The sequence below is a fragment of the Neolamprologus multifasciatus genome, chromosome 13, assembly GCF_963576455.1.
Source record: "Neolamprologus multifasciatus chromosome 13, fNeoMul1.2, whole genome shotgun sequence".
Taxonomy (NCBI): Eukaryota; Metazoa; Chordata; class Actinopteri; order Cichliformes; family Cichlidae; genus Neolamprologus; species Neolamprologus multifasciatus.
Window position 1 is genome coordinate 1,223,903 of NC_140451.1, and position 13,074 is coordinate 1,236,976.

Sequence of the window (13,074 nt, forward strand, 5' to 3'; positions counted from 1 at the left end):
AGGTGTTTCATTTGTTTGAGTCGCCGCCGCTGGGGTGGCACTGGAGCTTTCTCTGAGGTCGGGGCAGAGGATAACTGCGTGTTTTTACTGCGTGGAGACAGTTTCTGTCCGCTCCTTTTACGTTTCCCTGCATGGGAGACATCCCAGCCTCAAAAATGAGCAGTTTGAACGCGTTCAAAGAACCATTTGGTGAGTAAAATATCCATTTCACTGTCCGTGTCAGAGCGCCGTCGTTTCATTCATAACTGTTCTCAACAAGTGTCGTGAAAAGTTTCTTAAGATTTGTCACTATTGTTTATTTTGTGTTAAAACCACACATGTTGCCACATAAAATAATGTATTTGATCAGATTTCATCCTCATCTAAAGTATTTTGAACTTAATTCAATTCAATGTCGCGTCGTTTAGGATGGAAAGGAAGAGCAGCATCCGTTTGTTGGTTAACCACACAACCAATAAAGTTTCCACAATTAGAAAACTTTCCTTATTCGACTAAGCGGAAAACCCGCTGGCCTCTGCGCTGGCATCTTATTTGCTGTCCAGTGAAGCTGTGGCGTGACGTGTGCCCTTCACGCGTTCAGTGATATGAGCGGAAAAGAGTAGGCCACCAGCAGTTCCACAGAACGGAGTCTAGTGGGCTAAGACAGATTAGAAAGAGGATCCGTTTGTGGTTTGTATTTCCGTGTTAGTGTCTTAAAGACTGCTTGTGCCTCTGCTGCTGCTGGCTTTATTGATTACTGATACTGCTGTGCTTCACAGCATTTTAATAAGAACACATTCTGGTTTTACTTGTTAATAATCATTTATTCTGGTTTTGTTGTTCTATCTATTTACATATTGACTGATAGTCATACGTGTCTTAGTAAGCTGTTGGGCCACCGCCATGTGCCAAAAACTCTCCAGTGCTTTCCTGCATGCAGGTCTCTACAGGGACAATGGACCATTGTTTCAAATGATGTGATGATGTGGTGGGCAGCGCTGTCAGCTGGGCAGTGACTGAAGGCCAAGCTAACCTATTTGCTTTATTTGATTTATAGTTTGTTATTACTGTAGTTTAGCACTCATCAGGGAGGAACAGCATCCAGGATGTTGAGACCAGTCCAGGTCAGCTGGGCAGCATTTGTGATCCCATCAGACACACAGGAGCATCCCAGAAGCTCTGCTTCAATAAAAACAAAGCAGTGTGTGTACGTCTGAAGGAAGCTGCATCACGCTGGAGGAGACTAAGCTGGGCATGAGTCACACATCATTTGCTTTTGAATGGCTTGTTTGCAATATCAAGTTATGCACACAACCATAAAATATTACAATAAGCCTTGAGAATATCCCAGATACAGGTGTAAGACTGCAGGGTGTTCAGTTCCACTAACCAGTTAGTCGTCAGCGCTTCCCAGCAGCGTTATGGAATTCATCTGGTCTCTGGGGTCTCTAATTCTGGGGTCTGATGCACTTCAATATTACTGTTGGCTGAGGTCTGTTAGACGCAGAGGGCAGGGATAGCTCAAAGGTAGTGTTCGTCCCGTGACTCGGGGGTTCGAATCCACTGAGCGAGGTACCGTTCCTTCTCACATCATATGAGAGTTTAAGTTCAGAGGAGGTTTCACTGACTCTGGCAGAAAAGACGTCCTCCTTCACTGACTCGTGGACGCCCAGCATATTAACAGCTGAGGTACATGGTAGGCTGACAGTCTCCAGTCACTACGGCTAAATGACGTCTAAAATCTAAAATACTGGTATGCAACTGATTACGTAACAAGCTAATGAAACACCATAAACATCAGAGGAGGAGCTCCGTGGATGCTAAAGCCTTGGTGACAATAAAGACGTCATCAGCTGTTTGAGTGAAGGATCACAAAGAGAATCCTGCTACATGGCACCAAAATGAAGATTTATCTCCAAATGACTTTGGCTTTCTTCTGTGAACAAACCACACTGCAGACCAGACGAAGCCGGTCTTCTTGAGGATACTTTGATCCGTCTTTGTTGTCACCCACCGTCACAGCCTCTCTGCTGTCTCACCTCAGACACCAACAGCAGCTCGTGGCGTATGCCTGCAGACGCTGCGTTCAGGCTCTGCTGTGGGATGTCCTTTAAGTGAAAACCAGTTTGTTTTTCCTGCCAAACGACTTTCACGCACATCCTGTGTTTGACACGGGATGATGAACACGTGGTTAATTAGACTGTGGGTTAATGGCTGTTTGTCTACAATCCTATATGATCCAGGTATACACTGTAGGTCCCTTCACCATTACTAAACTATAATTTAGAGCAGAGCTTGACTAACTCTGTAAGCTAAGCCAGGATGTGGAGCTTCAGTTCACGCAAAAGTGGTCATGATGTTGGAATAGGACATGAGTCAGGTTCAACTGCTTTTTAAAAACGCTATAAATTTGTATTCACACGGGGGAAAAATCCATGGACACAGCCCACTAAACATGTGAGTCATTTTAGTGCACAACTTATGTTCTTCCCCTTTAACACCAATGCAGAGAAAAACCCCAGCTGCAAACAATGTCTGATAATACGCAGTGACGCACTCACACTGTTGATGCCTGTGGGTTTGCAGATGTGTCAGCAGGGATATAACTGTCTGTTGATTTTAGATTGTGACAGATTCTGTATTTAGAATTATCAAACATCAGATCTTAAACGTGTTGCTAGCACTCTTGGTTAGAAGAAGAAACTACTGCGTTTCTCGCTCTGAGTTCCTGTGTAAACCTCCACCGTTGGCCTTTGTTTTGGTAAAACTGGTCATCTGGTATTTTTGAAATTCTACATAATTAATCTCGTATTCCTATTTTCTATTCACATTTACTCACATCAATTCACTCAGCTGGAGTGAGTGAACATGGTGCTAATTGCTAGCTTGTTATTTTATGACGTAACTACCCATTCAGCTACCGTCGCTAGCACAGGATTGCAAATTGTCCACGTGTCTCATGGAAAGGAAAATAAAGATTACGTCAGTAAGGCAAAGACTCAAAACATTTTCAAATTTGATGATTCTTAAAATTAGTACTTCATTGGAAGGAAAAAAAAACAAATTTACTCTCGTGGGGTTTGACAAAGCGCTGGTCATCTGCAATACTGCATCTGTTTTTCATTTCTTTTTTAAATGAGAGAAGCTATATAAACCTATAAATTTAACCAACAATAAGAGAACAGACATCTGCTGAATAACTGACGATAAAAATGTTGTAACACTTTTTTAAAGGATCCGGTTTAAAGATGTGTAGCTCTAATGTGCAGCCATCGCATTAGAAATAAGCAGTGGCCCTGAGGGTGCACTAATAAAATTAACTTGAATTGAAATGTTTATTTTACCCAAGTCAACATATTAACAGTTTTCTGCAGCAGTGTTGCCTTTTACTTGTATAAATTTTTGTTTTTCATACAATTTTAATCACTTTTTTAATCATGGGATAATGTAGGTGACACTAGGGGTGGGTGATAGAAACGATATACAATAGAAACGATATAAATTTGGCCAACGATAGAGATTTTGACTATACCGCTCTATCGCGATAGCGCATGTTGATGATGTCATCAAGCTGCGCCTGTTTTGGTCGAAAGCATCACCGCAGCTACAACCATTATCATCTGCTAGTGATGGGATTTCCAGCTCTTTTTAGAGATCCGGCTCTTTCGGCTCCGAACCGGCTCTTCAGGTTGTTTTGTTGCTTTAATTAATTTATTATTAACAATAATATAAAATTATGCACAAAAGGAATTACTAACGTCAAACAAAGTGGGTTTATTTATATATGTTTATATATAAATATATGCGGTGGCCCCTAGAGCCAAAACACGTACAAACTCCAAAACACATTTCTAGCATGAACTGAACTTCCAAAGCAGAGCTACTAGATCACTTAAATTACACAATTGAAAGCATGTGTGTATTGTTTGTGTATTTATACACAGGCACTCATATATATTCAAATAATTTAAAAAAATGTTCATTTACCTGTTACTACCACACACCAAATCCGGTTGTTGGTACTTGCTGGCTTGTGTAGCCACTAGGTAACAAAAGCTCAACACTGCGCCCAGCATCCTGGAGCACTTCTGTTGTGTTTTGTACGTGCTTTGGAGTTTTTACGTGCTTTGGAGTTTTTACGTGCTTTGGAGTTTTTACGTGCTTTGGAGTTTTTACGTGCTTTGGAGTTTTTACGTGCTTTGGAGTTTTTATGTGCTTCGGAGTTTGTACGTGATTTGAAGTTTGTATGTGCTTTGTCTCTAGGGGCCACCGTAAATATACTTTTATTTATTCACTCCACATAAAATGTAATAAATTATATAATACAAAAACCAACTATTCACATTTCAACTTTTAACTATTTAAATTTTCAGCTTTTTCCTTTTAAACAAATTTAAAATGAAACAACACAAAACACTGCAAACCACAACACAATTAAATATAAATTAAAATATGAAAACAAAAAGAACATGCACATTATCTGTCATATGGACCTGCATGAATAAACTTTCTGAATCCTTTATCATCTGCAACTGAAAATAGTTGTGGATGATTACTATACCTTTCTAATGTGACGTTGTTGTCCCTGGCTCTCTCTCTCTCTCCCTCCCTCCTGCTCTGTTCCTGTGCTACTGAGTAACTACCGCCCCTCCCCCCTCTGCCCAGCGTAAAGCACAAGGCTCGCGTGCGGAGTGAAGCGAAAAAAAGTGCGAGAGAGAGAAAAAAAAAAAACCCACGTGACGGCTCGCGATAAGGAGCCGGCTCGCGTCGTTCACTTCAAAGAGTCGGCTCTAAGAGCCATTTCGTTCGCGAACGACCCATCCATCACTATCATCTGCAGCTTATGTCGGCAACAGTCATAGCAAAGAGATGAAGCACTTTTGAAATATGGGGAAAGCCAAAAACTGCGCTTCCTCCACTTCTGTAACATTGATTCATTAATGTTGAATTCTCTGCAGCTGCTCTGTTCCCATGTTGTTGCAGTATATTAATAACTAACCTCGTATTGTGGATGAATAATCTCAGTTGTTCTCCTGACTGAAGTCTGGCCCGTGTACAGCATCCTGCTATGATTGCATTTGTCCCTGACCACCAGAATCCCTCACGTTAACTTTTATCGAGTGGAAGAAAAGTTAGCATTCATCCTCCAGCTTCACTGTGCTAATGCTATGCTAACATAGCTGTGTCGCTAGCAATCACGTAGCACATCATTATATACCAGGTAGCCCAACTTCAGTAACCCTGCAAACGTCACTGCTGTTTAGTTTCTGTCTTCATTTATGTTGGAAGTGACAGCAGAGCTGTACGTTTGAATTAGTTTCATAAATCTCTGTCAGAACATGGTATGAAATGTTTAGGTGGAAACTAGCGAGCTAACTTCCTGTTAACTTCTAACTCCGTTAAATTTAATAAATTCTGTTTTCATGGATGTTAAACTTCATAGTTACACCCGATAAAGCAGCATCGCTGATGATTTTATTAAAGATGAAAGAATTTAGACCGTTTTTAACTCTCAGTGTTCGTTTGACTTTGGGACCTGAATTGGAGGGAGTTTTGGACCCAGATTACTCAGAAGCTCCTCACTACGGCAGCCGTAATGCAGGAACCAGAATTCATACATAAGACACGCTCTCGATTTTTGAGAAAATTAAAGGATTTTAAGTCCTTATAGTGTGGAAAATACGTTATACAGAAGAAAAGAATATATCGTGATATATATTGTTACCGCACGTGCTTCAAATTATATCGAGATATGAATTTTAGGCCATATCGCCCAGCCCTAGGTGACACTCACAGGGATCATTTTCTGTGTAATTCATATAATCCGCGAAACATCCCTTTTTAGATTGGTCAGATACCTCCTACACTCTTTCATGTGAACACACAGGGTTCCTGGGTTACCTGTGCACGTTATACCAGCTATGTGTGACCAAGTATCCCAGTAGTCAAGATTAGGGTAAGTGAATCCAGATAACAGAAAGACACCCTCGGTATACTAATGTCACTCTGTAGCACAGGTCCCTGAAAGTCTGTGTGCTGCAAACAGTGAGCAAAAAAAAAAAAGTACACACAAAGTGAACCATGCAAATTTTACACAGCGCCAGTCTTTGCTGTTTACATCCTGACGCCTACTCTGTATTAGAAGCACATCTCGCTTTCAGAAAAGGAAGTGAAAAGACTGGAAAGTTCAGCCCTTTTCTAAATGTTTTATGTCCTTTTTAATACATGCTTTGAAGGAGGGGTATAAACACTACGCCACCAGCTGAATCCTCTACAGTTCAGGAATATGCACACTGAATAATGAAAGAGACACTCGTACCACCCAGGGCCAGGTATGTTAGGCCGAGTTTTTACAAGGTGTGTGTATTTAGCTGCTTTCAGTCTAGACATCGCTGTGGCTTGGGTCAGGTATTGGCATGCCATTCACTTCCATTCATGTGTAGAAAGCAGCACATGACAGAGCACAGGCCTTCTGCACAGGCTGCTGAGAAACTGCTTTATCCTTTCACAGCACACATGGGTGGTCAAAGGGAAAAAAGCTGGGTTCACCTGTGTGGAATTATGACCCTTAGCGATGTATTATGATGTGGTTTATATTTCATCTCTTGAACTTTATCGCGAGCATGCAGATACATGCTCTGCATTCCCAGAGAGGGAGAAACAATGCTCCACTGATCTGGGGTTCAACTTACACTTGATAACTGGGTGACTGGTCCTATACTTAACGCTCTATACGACTCGGAGGTGCAAAGCGGCGCTATGTGCTGATAGTTTTGTCTTTTTTAACCATTAGTCACCTAATTTACTCCAATTTTAGCCAAACTACATTGGCTCCCTGTCAAATGTCGCATAGATTAAAAAATTCTGAATAATTTAGCGCCCAGCTATCTCTCTGAACTCCTCCACTTATACAATCCCAACAGAGCACTTAGATCGTCCAATCACAGGCTCCTAGCACAACCCTGGTCTTGACTGAAGTCGAGAGGAGACCGGGCCTTTGCATCCGTGGCACCCAGACTCTGGAATAACGTCCCTGTTCATGTTCGTACTGCCGAGTTGATCCAGTCGTTTAAATCACGTCTTAAAACTCATCTTTTTACTTTGGCTTTGATTCTAACTAGTTGCTGTTCCAGCTTGTTGTGTTGTTACCTGTTGTTTGTTGTCCTGTTTTATTGTTTGTTTTAATTGTCTCATGTTTTACTGACTGTGAAGCACTATGGTCAACACTGTTGTTTTAATATGTGCTCTATAAATACATTTTGATTTGATCATTTACAGACTGTGTGCTTCCAGGCAGCCATGACTGTATATTCATATTCGTGTGCTTCTGTTTATGGAAGTAAAACTTTGGTATCCAACAAATACTCAAATAAGATAATCGAGGAGGTTTTTGTTATTGTTCCACGTTATTTTTGTCTCGTGTGGTAAATCTGGCACGTTGCTTTGGACCTTTCCAAAAATCCGATCTCACGTAGTAACTTCTCTGAAGGCCATTATGATTGGAGGGTCAAAAAGATTTGTGTGGACCAATGAGAAGTGTTTCCCTTAGCAACACGTGTTCTCTCCAAACTTGTCACACTCTGTCATTTGATCAGGAACCCTTTGATCACATCTGAAGCCTGTGCTGCATTAGCATCACTCCTGTCGCACTGGGACACCCTTTCTTGTAACTGCTACATATACAGCAGATCCATCAAATTCATGACGAGTGCTACTGCATCATTCAGCAACCACAACACTGCTGATTATAGAAGCCAGGAACAGCTTCTCTCTTCCTCTCCACTGGCCCCTCGTTTGATCAGCTGGATAGTGTAGTGGTAATATTACACACCTTCGGCGCAGGAGTCACAAGTTCGATTCCCAACCGGTATCCAGTAAGGGTCCTGGCCAGACCGCCATGCTAAAACCAAGCCCTGGAACGGTGCGGCCCTGTCTGCAGCTCGGACACAAGAACTGTGTGACAAATAAAGGTTGTTTGGTTTTGCTCCTCTGCAGGTCATCTTCTTATTTCAGGCCATTTGTGTTGTTTTGCACCAGCAGCATTGAACGATAGTGCTAATGAGCAAAGCCTTTCTAGAAGCAGCACATCCACAGGAAGCGATTAGGAATATGTAACAGACAGTGTTGGGGAGTAACGGAGTACATGTACCGCCGTTACGTATTTAAAATACAGAATACGAGTAACTGTATTCCGTTACAGTTACCGTTTAAAAAGGTGGTATTTAGAATACAGTTACTTTGTTGAAATAAATGGATTACACGGCGGTACTTCCCTGTTTCATATTGTGGCGGGTCAGGACTGTTTGGGTTTTGTTTGACAGCTACGTTCTGTTGTTCCAGGCAGCGTTACGGTTGCCATGGTTACAGGGCGACGCTCTCTCTCTGCGTGTTTCCTGGGTGAGAGAGGCCTTTTTGTTGTTGTTGTGCTAAGCTAACAGGCAGAATGCTACAGGTATAGCTCTAAAGAATGTAGCATCATGGGCAGTGTAGTCCGTGCTGCAGGGAGAATGGACTGCCATACACGTTATGTGTCTGTGAGCGAGGGAGGGAGAAAAAGGAAAAGTACGAGCTGTCATCGAGCAGAAACGGGAGCTGGAAGCATGTAAATATAATAATAACCACTGCAGCCAAGAAGAGAGCCTGACGAGCCCAGTTGTAAGTAAGCTATTAAGACTCGACTGTACACCGTGTTCGTGTTTTCCTCTGAAACAATAAGTTCTGTTGGAGCAGCCTTTCAACGCCTCTCTCTGTCTCTGCTAGCAAAGTTGACCCAGACAACAAAGTAAAGCTAGTTTTCAGCTACGAGCCGACACAGAACCCACCGTATTAGCCAGAGGTCCCTTTACTACGGTTCGGAGCCGCGGACCTTCAGTAACAGTAATAAATCACAGCAATAGTACATTCATGTAGTTGTAAACAGCATGATAATATATTAAGTAATCCAAAGTATTCAGAATACGTTACTCTCATTGAGTAACAGAATACGTTACAGAATACATTTTGGGGCATGTAATCTGTAATCTGTAATGGAATACATTTTAAAAGTAACCTTCCCAACACTGGTAACAGAGTGAAACGTGAGCTGTAGGAGCCATTTTTGGGTTGGTACCTCACGTATGCCGCTCGAGGTCACATTTTGAGTTTTTCGGTATGGTGTGTTTACGTGAAGGTATTTACGTTAGACGTGTGTAATTAACGCCAGGTGTTGTTGTTCAGGAGGAAGCAAACAGTTTGAGCGCTGCGCTGTTATGATAAATGGTGACGGCTCGAGTTTTTGGATAAGTTCATTCATCCCAGTGACATCACGTCGCCCTCGCCAACGAACACCTGAGTGGGTTCAAGCGCACGCTCAGCCTCTACATGAGTTCAGTTTAAGGAAACATTTGAAGTTGGAGGAATGATTTACAAACACTGAATGTGATGTTTAAGGCGAGAGCCAGCGAGTCCTTTGTGTGTACTCTTTATTGTTGTTCATGTATGTAGGAGGTTCAGACGGTCACTGCAGTTCAGTTCTGATTGACATTTAGTCTACGTCCACACGTACACGGGTGTTTTTGAAAACGGAGATTTTCCGTTTTCGTTTTAAAAAATAATCCCGTCCACACGTAAAGGCAGAAATGAAGGAAACTGCTAGGAACATGCCAAAGCAGCAGGTGGCGCTATATTCCTAACCGTGTAGAAATGTTGGCCAATCAGAAGTCTAGAAGCCTCGGCGGGAAAAAGTAAACAAAGCTGGAGCATAGAAGCAGAACCGAGTCGTATGTGTGGAGGGACAGTAACTGTGGGTGTATATGTAAGCATTTAAACACTGCAGAGAGTACAATTAACAGTAACAGTATTGTAGAAATTCATTTCACCGAAACAATAACGTGGCGCACACCTTTGACGCTGCGTTTTCTCCGTTTTTCTCGTCCACATGTAAATGCAAAAACTGAGTTTTCAAAAATATCCACCCTGGCCGGAGTTTTTAAAAATCTCAGTTTTCAGTGACCAACAACGCCGTTTACGTGTGGACGAAAGGTGCAAACGCATAGAAAAATCTGCGTTTTCAAAAATACCCGGGTACGTGTGGACATAGCCTAAATGACCTTCTTCACTCTTGATCATGAAAGGGTGAAACGTGACCCAGACTATGATCGGTCCAACAAGTAGCTGCAGTCTCTAAACCTTAAAGAAATCTGGAAAAACAATGAAAAGACTCCAAAATGATAAAACCAGCGAAGCAACGGCCGTGGATGTGACATGAACTCAAGTTAGCAGGAGGAAGCTGCAGTATTAGGAGTGTTTTTCTGCAGCTATATTCATAGTTCAGGGAGTCATCGGCAAGTCCTATGACTGAAGCGTTTTCATTTAGCTATGGATGCATGTTATGCATGTTAGCACATCAACAGACAGAAACTTTACAGTCATCAGGTGACATCAGAGTTTCTGACATTAAGCAAACATTGCCCTGTTTGATTTTTCACAGCCACAACTTTTCCAACAAGAAATCACTGCAAGACCTGAGGTGTACACGTATAAGTATATATAATCATGTGACATTAAAGAGAGCGACATCCAGGAAGTGCAGCGTCACACACTGAGAAATACCACTTGGAGTTAAGCCTAAGCTGTGAGCTGAGCTCTCAACTTTAATAAGATAATGACTATTAGGTCAAGTGTCTGAAACACTGCAGATGATTTACTGACTGACCAACTGATGGTGGAGCTCTCGGTGTCAGAAACAAGTTCTTTTTGATGAAGACAGATAATAATAAAGAGGACTTTTCAGCAAGCGTAAAGCAAAGGCAGCGTTTCTCTGGTTTGTGCCATCGTTTTGGTTTCCACACCTGCAAAGATACAAAACTGAAGCTCAACCTGAAAGAGAGAGTTTCACTACAGCAGAGGGAGCGGATCAGTCGGGGAAACCGCTTTTAAAATGATTATTATTATTTCCAGCTAATGTCATAACACCAGGCTGGGCAACACGGCACATTACATGTGCATGATAACACATGCGCACACACATAAACACACACACAGGTCGTGGCTGTGGAACACGTGTAGAAATCTGTGCTTTAACATCAGGATGGATCTTATTAACTAAATGTTATTAACACTGTGAAATCTATATTTAAGTGAAGGATTCAGGTTGTTGTTCTGGGTGTACACTGTGTTGGTCTCTGTGTCGAACTGTAACACATCCATGTGATGCTTTGTTTCCTTCATAAACCTTCATCAAAGAGCTTCATCACTGTGGGAAACGTTCATTTACACGCCTGCATCCTATCACAATCAAAGAATTCAATAAATATTTGTTGGACTTTGTTTTACTGATTTGACAACTTATCTGGTTAGTAAACAGTTCCAGTCATTTTTCATTTAGTCAAAGCATTGTAACCGTCTGCCCTGATGTCAGCCGCGATGCTTCAGTGTCTAATCAGAGCTGAGCAGGAAGAGGAAAGGACAGAGTGGGACGTCGTGAGTTTGAGTCATTTTGTGCATCTTTTCCCTTTGACATCGTTGTTTTATTTGTTTTGGTCAACCGAGCTTTTATTTTGGAAATGTTTCTCGACCACAACCTGACATCGAGAAAAAACCACCATCAGAGCATTTACTGGAAAAATGTTTGTTTGAAGTTGTTCTAAAATATGACGATGATGATGATTATCGTTATTACTAAATACAGTTCTTTAAAAAACGGTTTAAACTGCCAAGATGACTCCTGATATTTAAACAAGCCTCCGTCCTGATCCGCTGGTGTTTGACAGGAAATGTGTAACGTACATATTTCATATTTGTCCTGAGAGCTCCACGGATGTCTGAGGACTTTAAGCCGAAACACTGTGTAGCTCTGCATGTGTAGTTTCTGCTGTAACCCAAGAAAGACCAGCGCAGACTTGGTTTGGCCTGAGTGCAGCGCGGAGCTGAAAGCCGTCTTTGTGCTGCTCTCTGAGCTCTGAGCTGTTGTTCAGCGTCGTCCTCCAACAAACTCCAGATTGTTTCAGACGAGTTTTGCACTGTTATCAGGTGACTTCACCTTTTGTCTTGTATGTTTAGGAAACCTACCTGTAAACTCAGACTTTTTTTTACTTATAATGTAGTTACAGACTGTTCAGGACACGTTTTCTGACTCTTTCAAATGACCTTTGACCCAGTACAGCCCAGCACGGCCCGGCGCGGCCCGGCTGTCTACGTCACCGTTTCTAATCTCTGTGACTGTGGCCGTCTCTGTGGTGCAGGAAGTAGATCAAATGAGTAACGTGACCACATTCACTCTGTTAAAGCCTCTTCCTTTTCTCGGACACAGACAGAAGCAGCTCTGAGCCCGTGGAGGACACGGACACCACCAGCTTTGTGGCAGAATTTGTGAGCAACCTCATTATTCTCTTCTCCAGCCGTGTGTTTAACTCATTGTCTTGACTTGTCTCATGTAGTTTGTTTTGTGCTGATTCCTCATTGTTCTTCCTCAGAGTCTTACAGTAATCTGCTAAGAAATGAACCATAACTGAACACAGTGTGCTGTGATTGCGAGCGCCCGAGGGCTCATCAGAGAACAAGTCGCAGCAGGCTGTCTCTGCACACCAGAGTCATTTTCCTCCTCAGTTACAGTCTTTATCTCATGAAGAAAGAGAATAGGAAGCTTCCAAAGCAGACGACCTTTTTCTGCTCAGGTTTCTCTCTTCAGTTCTGTTTGCTTTCATATTGTCTGTGTTTGTCCCACAGTCCTTGGAGGCCAATTATCCCGTGCAGGTAACAGATCCCCACGGTGAGTGAGGATTTATGGATATTTATTCGTCAAAATAGTTACAAACTGGATTGGATTTTATGTAAAAGTCAGTTTTAAGAAATGGAAAATTTAACTAATTTATCTTAAATTGCATTTTAATTTTTCAGGAAAATGTGAAGATTTCAGTCTTTTTATTTGAGATGTTTTGGTTTTTTCGAGAACTTGGATCTGATGTTTGACATAATAAAATACGTGATAAAGGAGAAACTTGGGTATTAGTCAGGCTTTGGCCATCTAATACATCAATTAATGCTGTTGGGTTTGTAAGAAATACTTTCACCTACTCCAGTAGGTGAAAGTATTTCACCTACTCTGAACGACTTCGG

At 41.9% G+C, this 13,074-nt stretch overlaps 1 protein-coding gene across 2 annotated transcripts in view; it reads left to right on the plus strand.

Moving 5' to 3' along the window:
* Positions 1-13,074, plus strand: part of edaradd (EDAR-associated death domain) — a 21,351-nt gene continuing 8,277 nt past the window's right edge. The window contains exons 1-3 of one of the 2 annotated variants that reach the window (XM_085183225.1): positions 1-189; positions 12,269-12,327; positions 12,685-12,727. In XM_085183225.1, the coding sequence (XP_085039351.1) occupies positions 132-189; positions 12,269-12,327; positions 12,685-12,727 (160 nt within the window). In that variant the 5' untranslated portion in view covers positions 1-131. The remainder of the gene's footprint in view (positions 190-12,268; positions 12,328-12,684; positions 12,728-13,074) is intronic. The other variant, XM_085183224.1, reaches the window with a different exon arrangement.